At 38.9% G+C, this 13,359-nt stretch overlaps 1 protein-coding gene across 2 annotated transcripts; it reads left to right on the forward strand.

Moving 5' to 3' along the window:
* Nucleotides 1-371: 371 nt before the first annotated feature.
* Nucleotides 372-9,573, forward strand: PSMD12 (proteasome 26S subunit, non-ATPase 12). 2 transcript variants are annotated; one of them, XM_059828121.1, is made up of 11 exons: nucleotides 372-479; nucleotides 2,269-2,328; nucleotides 2,576-2,704; nucleotides 3,943-4,050; nucleotides 5,016-5,120; nucleotides 5,558-5,707; nucleotides 5,875-6,009; nucleotides 6,553-6,665; nucleotides 7,058-7,232; nucleotides 7,751-7,828; nucleotides 9,151-9,573. In XM_059828121.1, exons 1-11 carry the CDS (start codon nucleotides 372-374, stop codon nucleotides 9,358-9,360), a joined length of 1,371 nt encoding a protein of 456 aa, XP_059684104.1. In that variant the 3' UTR covers nucleotides 9,361-9,573. The 2 variants fall into 2 exon arrangements, with proteins under 2 accessions (XP_059684104.1, XP_059684105.1); XM_059828122.1 differs by lacking the exon at nucleotides 2,269-2,328.
* The last annotated feature ends 3,786 nt before the right edge of the window (nucleotides 9,574-13,359 follow it).

Raw genomic sequence — 13,359 nt, forward strand, 5'->3', positions numbered from 1 at the left:
CTGGACTCCATGGGGAAGTCACCACCCCACATCTGGCACCACCCTCCCCCTGCCTGGGTGCCGAGGGGTCTCCTCAGCCCGGGGCGCGGCTCCGAGCGAGCGAGCCGGGTCTCAGCGGAGGCGAGAAGAGCCCGAGCCCCCACGGCTGCCCGCAGGCCGAGAGCCGCCAGCAGCGCCGGCTCCCTCAGCGCCAGCGCCTCCCCTCATCCCCCGGCCCGCCCTGGGTCCTGAGGCGGCCGGAGGTGGCTCCGGCAGCGCCTGTTTGGCGCAGTGCGGGGGCCTTCCGCGGGGCTGCCCCGGCTGTGCCTGCGCGCAGGGCCTGGCTGCTTCCGGTGTGTGTTCGCGGGGGGACGCGGAGCGGAGCCGGGGAGATGGCGGAGGGCGGCGCGGAGCGGGCCGATGGCCGTATCGTGAAAATGGAGGTGGATTACAGCGCGACGGTGGACCAGCGGCTGCCCGAGTGCGAGCGGCTGGCGCAGGTGAGGTGGGGGGGAAAGCCCGGCGGTGCGGATGGGCTGAGTCATGGCGTGGGGCGCGCTAGGCCGCGCTCGGGGAGGCGGCCCGGTGGCGGGGGGACGTGCGGCGCGACGTGCAGCCGCCTCTTGTCACCCGATCCAGTGCCGCGGGATCCGGGGCTCGGGCCCTCCCGTGCCGTGTTGGGGAAGGGGAGAAGTAGGGACTGCTCTACCATTTCACTGGCAGTGTGTGGAGGGCTGGGCAGAAGGATGGTGGGCAGGAGGGCGGTGAGGGAGACGAGAGGAGCTGTCAGGGTGCAGCCTCGCGGGTAAGGGGATAGGAAGGCCCGAGGCCACCAGAAGGGACGTGGCTTTTCCCTGCTGCCACTTTCCGCGGGCAGCGCGGCTGGGCAGACACCTAGGTGCTTGTTCATCCTAGGACTGCTGTGCGCCAAAGCTGCCTTCGGGTGATCCTGTGTCCGGTTACACAGGCAGCGCTTTGCATCCTTCTAACTCGGTTATGTCTGTGCCCCAAAAGCCTGGAGTGGAGGGCCAGAGCCACGGCAGGCTGATAGGCTGCCTGGTATCTGCTCAGCAAACATGTATGTGCACCCAGCCATAAACGACCACAGAATGTCTTGCTGATGGGGTCGTAGAGGTAATCATGCATGGGGTGTAACTTAAAGTTTTTTATGGACTTGTTCTGTAGCGTAGAGATTCTTAAGCATCTCAAAGACCTCAAACAGACAGATTGGATTTGCTGTTATGTTCTTTCCCAGTAGGATAGCATCTGATTCTTTACATGCTGCAAATGCTCTGCTCGATCCACGTGTCTCGTTGTGATAGTCATGTTGTACTATATCGCATATCGTAGGATTTTGAAGGCAGTAGCCTTAAAATAAGTCAATTGCATCTTACACTATCTTAAGATTGTATTGTATGGAGAGTAGGCACAGGTGTTTTATCCCACGGGCATAGCTCTGCGTAGGTATGGACACCATGACCATGTTTCATTGCTGCATAACATGTAAATTTTGAGGCAGTAAGAGGACATCCTTGACGAACCATTGTATACAGTTTAAAAGATTTCAGTAGGGTGGGTACGTTTTGGAAACAAATTTAATTTTCTCTTTTTTGTTACTAATTTTCTAGTTTCTAACCTTTTTTTGCAGGCCCACAGTTGCCATGGACTGTTACAAATTCTACCATATTAACACTTTTTTACAAGATATTTGCTAGGAATTTCAGCTTAGGACTAAAAGTACATTGTGGTATCTTTAACTCCTCTAAACAAAGGTAAATATAGTTCTCAAAACCCAAGAAGCAGGACTACTATAATTACATGCTTAGACTGTAAAGCATGTAGTTTATGCTTTCTATAATACCCTGTAATTAAGGTATGATGAATGTGGATGAAAGTAATAGTAAAACAATTTTTTGGCCAAGGTATCTAATTGCATACCTGTTCTCACTTAAAACCTTATTTTGGCTAGGAGAAAAATCAGTCTTCCATCTAGCTCGGTGAATGTGAGCTAATCAAACCTGTCTGAAACTTGCTAAGTTTCTCGCTCAAGACAGACAACTTATAGCATGTATTGGGCAAAAACGCAACTAACACCTTTCCAGTTCAATCTGTGTGTAGAACCATATATTTAAAGTTAGTGCTATGTATGTTTCTTTCTTTAAGAAATAAAATACTTAAAAGCGAGTATACAGTTTATGCTTTTTACTTACATGAGAATCAGAGCTACTCTCAATTTAAACTGAGTTGTATTCTTCACTCATGGTGATAATTCTTTGCCTATTGCATTAGGAAGGAAGATTGCAAGAAGTAATTGAAAACCTCCTCTCCTTGGAAAAACAAACACGAACAGTAAGTAGCATATGGTGTGCAACATTTATGCTGCTGGGTTGTCCTACACACTCCCTTGCTCCACTGCATTAAAGTCGCGAAGGGAATTGGAGTATCAGTCTTTCTCTTTTGTTGTCCTTTTCTTTAAAAACAAAAAATAATGAGGCTAGATATAATTAGTTTTTTTCCCTTCGTATAATAGAAGAGCAAGTGATAGAGGTCTGTAGGTTGTTTATTCCATCACTGATATGTTGGTTGTTTGTTACAGGCATCTGACATGGTCTCCACATCCCGGATCTTAGTTGCTATCGTGAAAATGTGTTACGAAGCTAAAGACTGGGATGCTCTTAATGAAAATATTATTCTTCTATCAAAGAGGAGAAGTCAGTTAAAACAGGTGAATTTAATCTTTTGACACAAAAAATAAAAGTATTTTTGGAGCTGTATTATGTATCTCATTCCCCCTTGTATGTAGGGGGATCCCACTTTCCTGACTCTGTAGCACCTGCCTGAATATATTGTAATTAGTTTCTGTTGACATTTTTTGGTAGACCTATGAAAGCCAATAATGAAACTGATGTCTGGAATTAGTCTGTCTTCACTTGTGCCTGAGCTCCGTGTGGTCCAGTTTGCCATTCTTGGCAGCACAGCTGTGACTTTTCTGCTTTCAGTGCATACCAGTGCTTTTAGATGGCAGTTCATCTTTATACTCTTCTGCAGTCTGTATTGTAGACATATTCTTAATTTTTCATGTTCACATGAGGTGTACATTCAACAGTTATTGCAGTTTATTGTGATGAAATAAGGTGTATGCTTTACGTGCTTGCTTTTGAAACTGACATACTCTGGAATTCAGTTCTGTCTGGGAAATCGGCTATCAGGATAGCTGAAAGCACTTACGTTTAAGGAGGTACAAAGTTTATTGCACTGTGTGTTTAGTTTGACTAAATTAGAAGTCAGTAACAGGTAATTTTAATGGCATCATTGCTTTAGGAAGAAAAAGGTTACCTACTTTTTACTGTGCAGAAACATTAGGATTTTGTATACAAGGACAGTTTAGTTCTCTAACTTGCACAAACTGTGGCTGAAGACTTGGATCATTTCAGCGGAATTTTCTTCTTGAGGAAGAAGTTTCTAGAAATTTCTTTTTTTTTTTTTTTTTTTAAAGTTGGTATTTCAATAATACTTGTAACAGCTTTGTCAGCGGTGTTGCCAGAAGAACATATTCCAATACCTGTGCTTGCCACTGAAGGATGCTAGCTTATTAGTGCCTATTCAGGAATGTGCAGAGATGGAGAAATATCATTCAGAAATAATTGCCCCTCTTCCTTCTCTTCCTGAAAAATCTACAGGTGTCATGAAAAGAAGGGTTAGTGCACCTTCCCTTTAGCCATGCAGGTGTTAGGGCAAACAGATAAGTTTTGTCAGTCCGTGTGAGAATTGTGTGGATTTGGCAGAAGAGGAATACTACTTTTCAAGAGAGAACCACATGGGATGAATTATTTTGAGTATCATTGGATGAGTCTCTTTAGTTTCATATGAAACTGTTCAGTACTTATCTCTGAGTGTTATAGTTTGAATGCATTTGAGACATCTAAAACCACAGTATGTTTTTCTTTTCTGTTATTGTACTAGGCAGTTGCTAAAATGGTTCAGCAGTGCTGCGCTTATGTTGAAGACATCACAGACTTACCAGTTAAACTGCGCTTAATTGACACGTTGCGTATGGTTACAGAAGGAAAAGTAAGATTTTGTTTTAAGACTGAATGTCTAAAAGGTAGAATAAAAATGTTCACCTTCTTTAAAAGCATAGCTTCTTAATGTTAATTTTTAATCTTGTTCAAATAAGAGCAAAAGTATATTTATAAATTAACCTGGGAAGCCAAGGAGTGTATTTCTTTCAAAAAGACTGCAAATATTTTCCAAATTTCATATTTAAATAATTTGCTGAAACACTGGTCATATTTCCATGACGTAGATATTTGGATGTATTATTAATGTAATTAATAATACATTTCAGAGTTCTAAAATGCCCTTTATTTTTCATTTTTTAAAATGTTATGTATTTGAATTTGTTAGAGAAATGGGCAGGTTTAAGTTAATTTCTCCTGCGCTTAGCAAGGTGTTACGTACAGTTATGGTAACCAGAAGGTGATATCAAAGCATTATACCAAGTTAATTATTTACATAATACTCCTTTTACTTTAAGAAAATAAACAATTCTGGATTAAGGCAAATTTGTATTAATGTTACAGCTTTTGCCTGTTCAAAGTTAGTCTAAATTGTTACTGATCAAGTATTGTTGATTTATGGCTGTTTAAGAGTGAGTGAAATAATGCAAATGGTACTACTTAGTAGACATGAATCATTAAAGTCATAACTTCATATCTGTTTCAACGTATTTTAGCAGACAAAATATCTAGTAATTCATTCACAGTGCACATCCTTTTATGTTTGCTTAAAGAATGGTAGATGAATTTAGACATTATTTTTTAAACTAATTTGGTCCAAATACTTCTGGTGTGTCAACTATCCATCATATTTTGTCTGTGTATGTTGTGGATAGTATCAATATAGCATATGGATACAAAAGGAATTAATTGGTTGTATGAAAATACCAAATATATGTCTTAGTGGGGTTGTGGTCTTAGGGTTTGCAATCTTCTTATAGAGAATTCCAATGTTTAAACTAGTACTTCTGATTTCAGATATATGTGGAAATTGAACGTGCTCGCCTGACAAAGACACTTGCGACAATAAAAGAACAGAATGGTGAAGTGAAAGAGGCTGCCTCTATTCTGCAAGAATTGCAGGTAACACACCATGTAACTCAAAATTGCATCAGCAATAAAAATTAATTCTGACTGCTCTTAGATTATTGTTTAGGAACTTAATCACGTACATCTGCAGAAGTGCCTGGAATGAGGTTAACTGTTATTAGTGAAAGTGCAATTCAGTTTTAACTGAATTTGTTAGTCTCATGGTTAGGTTGCATAGAATATTTCCTATTTGGAAAACAGACTTCAATTCTCTAGGTAGTGCATTGAGTTTAGTGGATTCTTCCAGTGTAAGTGGGGGCTATAGTTTCAAATTGAGTAACCTTTTCTCCATTTTCACTTTCTCTGGAATAGCTGTTTTTTCTTTTGTTTTGTTTTGTTTTTCCTCCTGACAACCTCCCACTCTTCTTGCACAGTTCAGACTTCACTTGATTTGACCCTGACAGTGTTAAATAGTTACATTTTCATTTTAGGTGGAAACCTATGGTTCAATGGAAAAGAAAGAACGTGTAGAATTTATCTTGGAGCAGATGAGACTCTGTCTAGCTGTAAAAGACTATATTCGGACTCAAATTATCAGCAAAAAAATTAATACGAAATTCTTTCAAGAAGAAAACACAGAAGTAAGTCATTGGAGGATTTCTCTCGTCCCTGCCATCCCAATTTTAATCTGACATGCCTCTCTTCAAGTCCAAGTGTATTTGAATCCCTCTGTTTTCTGGTATCCAGTTGGATTTCATTTACATGATTCATGGAGCTGTATTAATTTTACTGTTTGATACTGTTTCAGAAACTAAAGTTGAAATACTACAACTTAATGATCCAGCTGGATCAACATGAAGGCTCCTACCTCTCCATCTGTAAGCACTACAGAGCCATTTATGATACTCCATGTATCCAGGCTGAAAGTGAAAAGTGGCAGCAGGTAAAAAACCACTGCATACAAAATGTCTGTATTTTCATGTAGCAAATACCCATTTCATTACCAGATCAATTTACAGCAGATTAAATAGCTATCAGTCTGTTGTTCTTAGGTTTTTTTAATGGCTATATTAACAAATTGGTTAGTTGAAAACAGATACAATAATGTTGATTTCAAATGAATATTTATAACATCTTCATTATATTGTCTTTGAAATCTTGAGAATGTCTTGTCTGTTTTATACAAGTGTATAAATTAGAAACAGCTGTGCAAGTGTGGTCTAAATGATATTGTTGTGTATGCAGTACAGATGTTATGTATTTGAAAATATTTTTTTCATGTATTTATTTTAAATACTAGAATTGTAGTTAACCTGAATAATCTTAAATCTGTCACTGTGAATCTGCAAGATGACATCAATTTCACCTTAACTTCTTTATACGCTGGGCTTAAGCCTTTTACATGCTAAATTCTAAGCTCTGTGGGCAGTGTTTTCAATTCCTCTGTTTAATTATGGGAAAAAAAACACTCTTTCCTCTTAAACAGGCACTGAAGAGCGTTGTTCTTTATGTTATTCTTTCACCTTATGACAATGAACAATCTGATTTGGTGCACAGAATTAGTAGTGACAAAAAGCTAGAAGAAATCCCGAAGTATAAGTAAGTATTCTTTCTAATAAACAACTTTTAGGTAAAAAAAAAAAGCAGCGCGTCTCTCAAACTAGTCATGCAAGTGAAATCTGTTTACGCTGAGTCTGCTGTAAGCATCTCAGAATTCAATGCCGTATGAAAAATACTGCAAAATTTTCATGATTGTGCAAGTTCTACATTAAAATAAATGTCTCTTTATAAGAGAAAGATCTTTATTAGAAACACAGTCTGACTTGAGCTGCCCCCTGATAGTGTGAAGTATTACAGAGTATATTCATGAAAAACAATGAATATTAATGGTAATAAAATTAAAACATCTAAAATTATTTTGTTGATCTATTTAAGTATGAAATGAGCTTTATTAATACAGGATTGTAAATCAACTTTACTAAACTGTTTAGAGACCTCCTAAAACTATTTACCACCATGGAATTGATGCGATGGACTGCCCTAGTTGAAGAATACGGGAAAGAATTAAGAGAAGGATCTCTTGACAGTCCTGCAACAGATGTTTTTGGCTGTACAGAGGAAGGTGAAAAGAGATGGAAAGATTTAAAGAATAGAGTTGTGGAACATGTAAGTATGGCTGTCTTTAAGCATTAGCTATGTATTCAGTGCCTCAATTAAAATGCTTTTCGGTTGCCATATTTTAGTTACAGAGAAACAAAAAAAGTATGTAGTAAAGCAGCAGATAAGTTGCTGTTCCCATTGTGTTATATTTTCAACATTTTATTTGCTTGTGTATCTTCAATATAGATAGGTATTTGGCACAGTTGCCAGAAAAAAGAGCATATTATACTCAAATTGTGAGATTTAGCATTTGCATTTCAATAGAACAGAAACTTGAAAGTCTTGCTTTGTATTAAATTCATAATTAGTTGATTTCATTACTTAATAATTTGTCATGTAGAGATTTTTGTACCTTTTACAAGCAAAAGAACTGTTTGTTCACAACTCCCTCACATATCTTATGCTGGACTGCCATTAGAGCACTACCGCTCCTAATCTGCTTTTAACATTGACTTTTATATTTTTGCAGCCTGCTTCAATTATTTTTTGCACATAACCCTCTACTCTGAACACTTTTATTCCAGAATATTAGAATAATGGCTAAATATTATACCAGAATTACAATGAAGAGAATGGCACAGCTCCTGGATCTGTCTGTTGATGTAAGTATTGCTTTGCTTATCCTTCTTTTGTAAAGGGCGTGGAAGTGTCTGCGTGCATGTGTTTGTGGCAAAAATGTAAGTATTCAGCGGAGTAATGTTCTCTTTGAATTTGAGTTCTCTTTTTAGCTTAAACAGCTCTGTAAGTGATGCCATAGATCATCATTGCATTATTTTACAGATAACGCAGAAAGACATAGCGTTGTAGAAATACACTGCTTGGTACAAAATTCTCGGGGTTTACACTTGTGTGTTTAAATGTTCATGGATATAGTATCTGTTGTTCTCTCTATATATATATCTGTCTTTGTACTATCCTTGTAGCTCTCCTAGCTTCATCCTTAGTATCGTTCCCCTGTTCATGTTACCAGCGCTTTTCAGCTCTTACAGGAAGAACAAAGTGTGCGATAGAGATGGACAGGGAGCATTAAGTGAACTTCAGTTCATTGGGTTCTTCTTAGGAAAAGTAGTGTAAAAGTCTGTTGGGATTAATAGTATTAATCTGAGTATTTGTCACTTTACTAAGACTTGAGTATATTTTCATGCCTTTATGCGAGTTAGAAAACTTTTTAAATCCAGGCAGAACTTGATGTTATGATGCATGTGCCCATAAGGCAAAAGCTGTTCTTGAAAATGAATTTATATTCAAGGTCTCACTTAAGTGCTGGAGCTTCTTGTCTTGTGTTTCAGTGTTGAAAAGCTCTTGTCAATGGGCGATTAAAACTGACTGAAGATGCAGGGTTTCTCGCCTTTAAATGTCCCTGTTTATAGATGGTTGCACTTTGGGAACATGGGGTGGACTAGTCTTCCTGTCATCCCCCTTTGTGTTTTCAAGAGCTTTCCAAAGAACATCATGGCATATTGGTATTTCCAGTGCAAATTAAAAGCTTTACCCTACTGTCTTTTAATTAAATCTGCTCTTTTACGCAAACTCAGAATAAACCTTTTTTGACAGTGGTCAGTAATTTACATGGATTTTTCTATGCCTTGCTTGTCAGAAGGCTTCTTCTGATATCTCTGTAGCCAAGTACTCCAATGTGTAAAAGTCTGTTGGTGTAGTATATTAAACTTTTAATTTCATGAAAGATAATCAGTTATAGGTCAAACAAAAAGTTTTTGAATAGATGGTGTTGGTGGCTTGCAGTGCCAACATGTGTAATATTAAAGTATTGTGCATTTTTTTAAGTACAGTATTACTACAGCTGTATTTCTATTAAATATAAAGAAAACCTTGTTCCCTGTGCTTTAATGCTGTTTGGGAGGAATACTGATGCTTCGTAGATAAAAATGCTGTTTTCGTGACTTAGTGCTGTTTGTCTTTGCAGGAATCGGAGGAGTTCCTGTCTAACCTAGTAGTTAATAAGACCATCTTTGCTAAAGTAGACAGGCTGGCAGGAATTATCAATTTTCAGAGGCCTAAGGACCCAAACAACATACTCAATGACTGGTCTCACAAGCTCAACTCACTAATGGCCCTAGTTAACAAAACCACACATCTCATTGCCAAAGAGGAGATGATACATAACCTGCAGTAAGGTGCCTCAATAATCTCAGTGCTTTTAAAGAAGGCATTAAATCTTCATAATAGAGACTATTATTACAGTGTGTATATGGTTTGTTTTCTCCCTGTCAAGCCTTCCTGGTCTAAAATTTAGAACATAATTCTGAAATTCCTGTTGACAGTTAAGTTCCCTTGATTATTCATTCAGTTGTTAAATGTTTTTGCTACAATTGGTGAAAGAACATAATAAAACTGTATTGCCTGTATAATAGTAGTCTTGTGATTTCTTCTTTTCCATGTATACCTTTATCCAACACATAATTCTGTGGTTATTCCATTACAGGACTATTTTTGAGGCGGTGATTGAGAGGATATACTATAATAATAAAACCCTAGGGTTTTACAGTAGCAAGCATTGAGGTAACTTATAATATTGTAATGTTATGTCAAGGTACTGTTTGAACAAAATTCTGGATGTTCATGCTTAAGAATAATGCTATTTCTTGTGATTTGGGACTACAGATAGACTTTATTAATTAATTTTGAACTGACTGAGAAATCTAGCTGAATCTTGTCTGCTTGGTGCAAGTCACTGACTTTCACTGTTTTGTTGTTACAGTTTGTAATGGCTACAATAGCAATTATGTTAGCTAAGATAGTACTTCAAAGCTGCTGCTTCCCATAATTAAATGTGTTATATTCAGACAAGATAATGTCTTACTATTTGCTTTAACCTATTTGTAATGGAGGGAAGCTGTAGACTTTTCCCAATGTCCCTGTTCTGTTTTTTTTTTAAGAAAGTAAAATAGTAGCACGAATAGTATAGTAAGAATCAATGGAACTTTTATTGAATTTGCACTGGTTTTTAATGATTTTTAATGCTAGCCATAACTATTCTGTTCATAATCAATTAGGTAGAGACTATAATTGTAAATGATGTATTGAGAGGTATATAAATCCTATCCCTTTAAAAGCACACTGAACTTCATTCAAACTAACACTCTTAGCACAGGTAATTATCATATGAATACACAGTAAGTCAGAAAACTTTAGAGTGATTTTGAGAGAGGGAAGTCTGTGAAGGGACAGGAAAAGATGGAAGCTTCGAAGCAGTGATTTGCATTTGAAATGCAGCCTTTGGACATAGCTTAAGGGAAACTTTGGAATGTGATTTTGGAGGCAAGTAACTATTAAGCGATACTAATCTAGCTCACTGCATTTAAGCAACAGAAAAACAGCTGAGCTATCAGTGAGGGAAGGGAGAAAGGAGCAGGCTGTTTAGAATGCATAGAATGCTTACCATCTAACTTCCTAAATTGTATTATCATCCAAATTGTACAAGTTGTGTAAAATCTTGTCACAGCCATGTCTGAAAGTGGGATGTACTCGTCTTTGTGAGGCTGGCCTTAGTAGCATAAGCAAACTGGCTGCTGCTAGGATAATGAACAAAGTAACTTAGTTCAGTTTTGACCTTGTCAATTGAAAAAACCCAGTCTTCTGGAAACTGAAGCAAGAGATATCAGAAAGGGGAACAATGGGTCATCAGGGGAAGTGGGAACTTGCCTCTCCCTGTTCTTACCATGAACCTTTTTATTCCATTTGCAAATCTGGTCTGGAATCTTCAACCTCAAGCATTTAAACTTATGGACTCTGTGACACTTCCACCAGGTGAGAGATACTGGACCTGTTTCCCCAGCCAACTCTCTTTTCCTTTTTATCCTAGAGTGGAATGGTTCAGTGGTTCCCTGGCTGTACTTCCTGGGGTTCTGCGGGATCCTACTCCCTCTCTGGCCTAGCTATATCCCTCTCTGCTGCCTTTGTTTGCATTTAGAACATGAGTTTGTTGGAGAGAGGAGGTGGTTTCTCTCCCCTCGCAACTACCTTTTGCTGTCAGCGTTGGAAAGAACATGGAAGCATTCTTATCTTTCAACGGTCCAGGTATCTCCTTAAAACTAAATTCAGAAGGATTATGAGTGTTCACTTTGATGGTCTGTCTTCATACCAAAAATCCACAATGATCAAGCTTTTTGGTTTTTGGTCCGAAATAGATTTTTGTCCTTACTGAGTTCACTTAGACCACCTTCATCTTGTTTTGACAACACACTGCCCACGGCAAACTCCCTACCTAACTCTATTGTCAGAGTGAGATACACCTGTTGTGTACCTAGTACTTGGTGCCAGAAGGAAGAATCCCTCAGGGTTTGCCTCCCCACATATCACAAAGTTAAAATGGGAGTTTTAAAACAAAACTGTAGAATTATTGGGCTGTACGGTAAGCCCAAGTGAGTGGAAATGAATCTATCCATTTAGCCTGGAGGGTTGTTTTTTTGTTTTGTTTTGACAGACTACTGTTAATGAAAACGAAAGGAGTGAATCTTGAGTCTCTCTGGAAAATGTTGCCACATTCAGGTTGCTAGGAAAAAAGACAAACTGTAAACATTTGGTGCTAGTTCATCTCAAGAAGGCAGATATATGTCAGATATAACTCCTCCATGAGCAATTTAAAGGTCAACATAAAGGCATGCTGGCTTCTTAAAAAAATGCACTGAGATTGAAGAACTTTGATCTTGACAATGTGGGATCAAACCATTGCATTAATCTGAACTTTGTAGTTCCTATCTCCTCAAGGTACCCTCAACATCCCCTTATTGCTGTTTGCTTCTCAACACTCTCATTTTGTGGATCAAAGGAAAAATGAGTAAGAATTAGTTTCAATATTACTTGCTCTAAAAATTGTATGTGTTTAAATAGAGTCCACGCTGAAAAAATGTTATCCTTGGATAATTAGGAAGTAAGATTAAAGTTGACATCATCTGTTCTTTAGAGGACTCTGGAGGTATTCCAGGGGAATTTTCATGCTGGAAAATCAAAACTTGCTACTCTTCAGCCTAATAATCAGACATTAATGGCTGCCTAGAAACAGTTTGCTTTATTGTTTAGTAAGACTAGGAATTACTGTTGCTATCTAACCTCAGGTCTACTGCTGACTTGTTTGCGGCAGAGGGTAAACCACTTAACTTCTGTTAGTTTCCCATGATTGCTGCTTCTGAGGGAGTTCAAAAATTTATAAAGGTCCAGTGTGTGAAGACAATAAAAACACTGCTTCTATTACTGCAGTCAGTCTGGAAGCTCTATTGAGGAAGGCCTCCTGTTTTGTTTCTCAGAGGTGAAAATGGCTCAAGATGCCTGCTGGGATGTTAGGCTGCAGGGTCAGGGAGGCAATTCAGTGCTGAATGTATTCTATTATGTGCTTGTTACTGTTATGTGTTAATTGTAATGGGTTTTCCTGTATTCTGAAGTTAGACATCATGTGTGGAGCTGATTGATAATCAATTTTTCTGTATTGGAACTCAAGAAATGCCAGTTGTCAGAAAGAGGAGTGAACTTTATCATAGAATGGAAATAGATTTTCTGAATTTCCTGTGAAAGCAGAAGTCTCAGGAGAGAGAAAAAAAGCAGCAGCATAAGTGTGAAATAATTAAAACAGTTTTGTTTTGAAAATGTAGAAACCAAGCTATAGCTGTGATTCCAAGTGTGCAGCTCATGGGCGAGCCAGGACTCTAGGGCTTTTTGGCTACCAGCTCTCCATTAGCCCTGAAGGAAGTGAGGGTTTCTGAGCTCCCAACTCTTCCAGAATCTGTGCCACACCTTTCAGAGATCTGCTCAGATCTTAGCTTCGTGGCAGGGAGCCTAGCAGCCCTGAGTGGCCCCAGGTTCTCAAACTCCTGGTTTTTGGCAAGGAGCCTAGATTCTCCAAGGACCTGGGCATGGCTTCTAGCTTCACAGAATAGGGAGAAGCCCTGCGAACAGTCATGATTTACAGAATCCTAAGTTGAGAGTAGGGAGACTGGATGTGTTAGTGCCTTCTGTACAGGGCTTCCTTGCAGTGATGGTCCCTGGGAGGTTGGGCTTTCTAAACTTCCAGCAGGAAATTGCAATTTTCAGATCAGAAAAGATTTTGAGATCTTAAAAAAAATGTAAAACCAAAATTGAATTTGGTATTGCTGCATTTGTTAGAGGGGGTTTGGTTTGG

Source organism: Gavia stellata, chromosome 22 (genome assembly GCF_030936135.1).
Source record: "Gavia stellata isolate bGavSte3 chromosome 22, bGavSte3.hap2, whole genome shotgun sequence".
Classification (NCBI taxonomy): Eukaryota; Metazoa; Chordata; class Aves; order Gaviiformes; family Gaviidae; genus Gavia; species Gavia stellata.

What these genes read in the sequence shown, in the direction of transcription:
- PSMD12 (XM_059828121.1), top strand. Translation starts at nt 372, where the DNA reads ATGGCGGAGGGCGGCGCGGAGCGGGCCGATGGCCGTATCGTGAAAATG. An exon ending in AGTGCGAGCGGCTGGCGCAG is followed by an intron (nt 480 to 2,268) that starts GTGAGGTGGGGG and finishes CTATTGCATTAG; the next exon opens with GAAGGAAGATTGCAAGAAGT. An exon ending in GAAGAAATCCCGAAGTATAA is followed by an intron (nt 6,666 to 7,057) that starts GTAAGTATTCTT and finishes TAAACTGTTTAG; the next exon opens with AGACCTCCTAAAACTATTTA.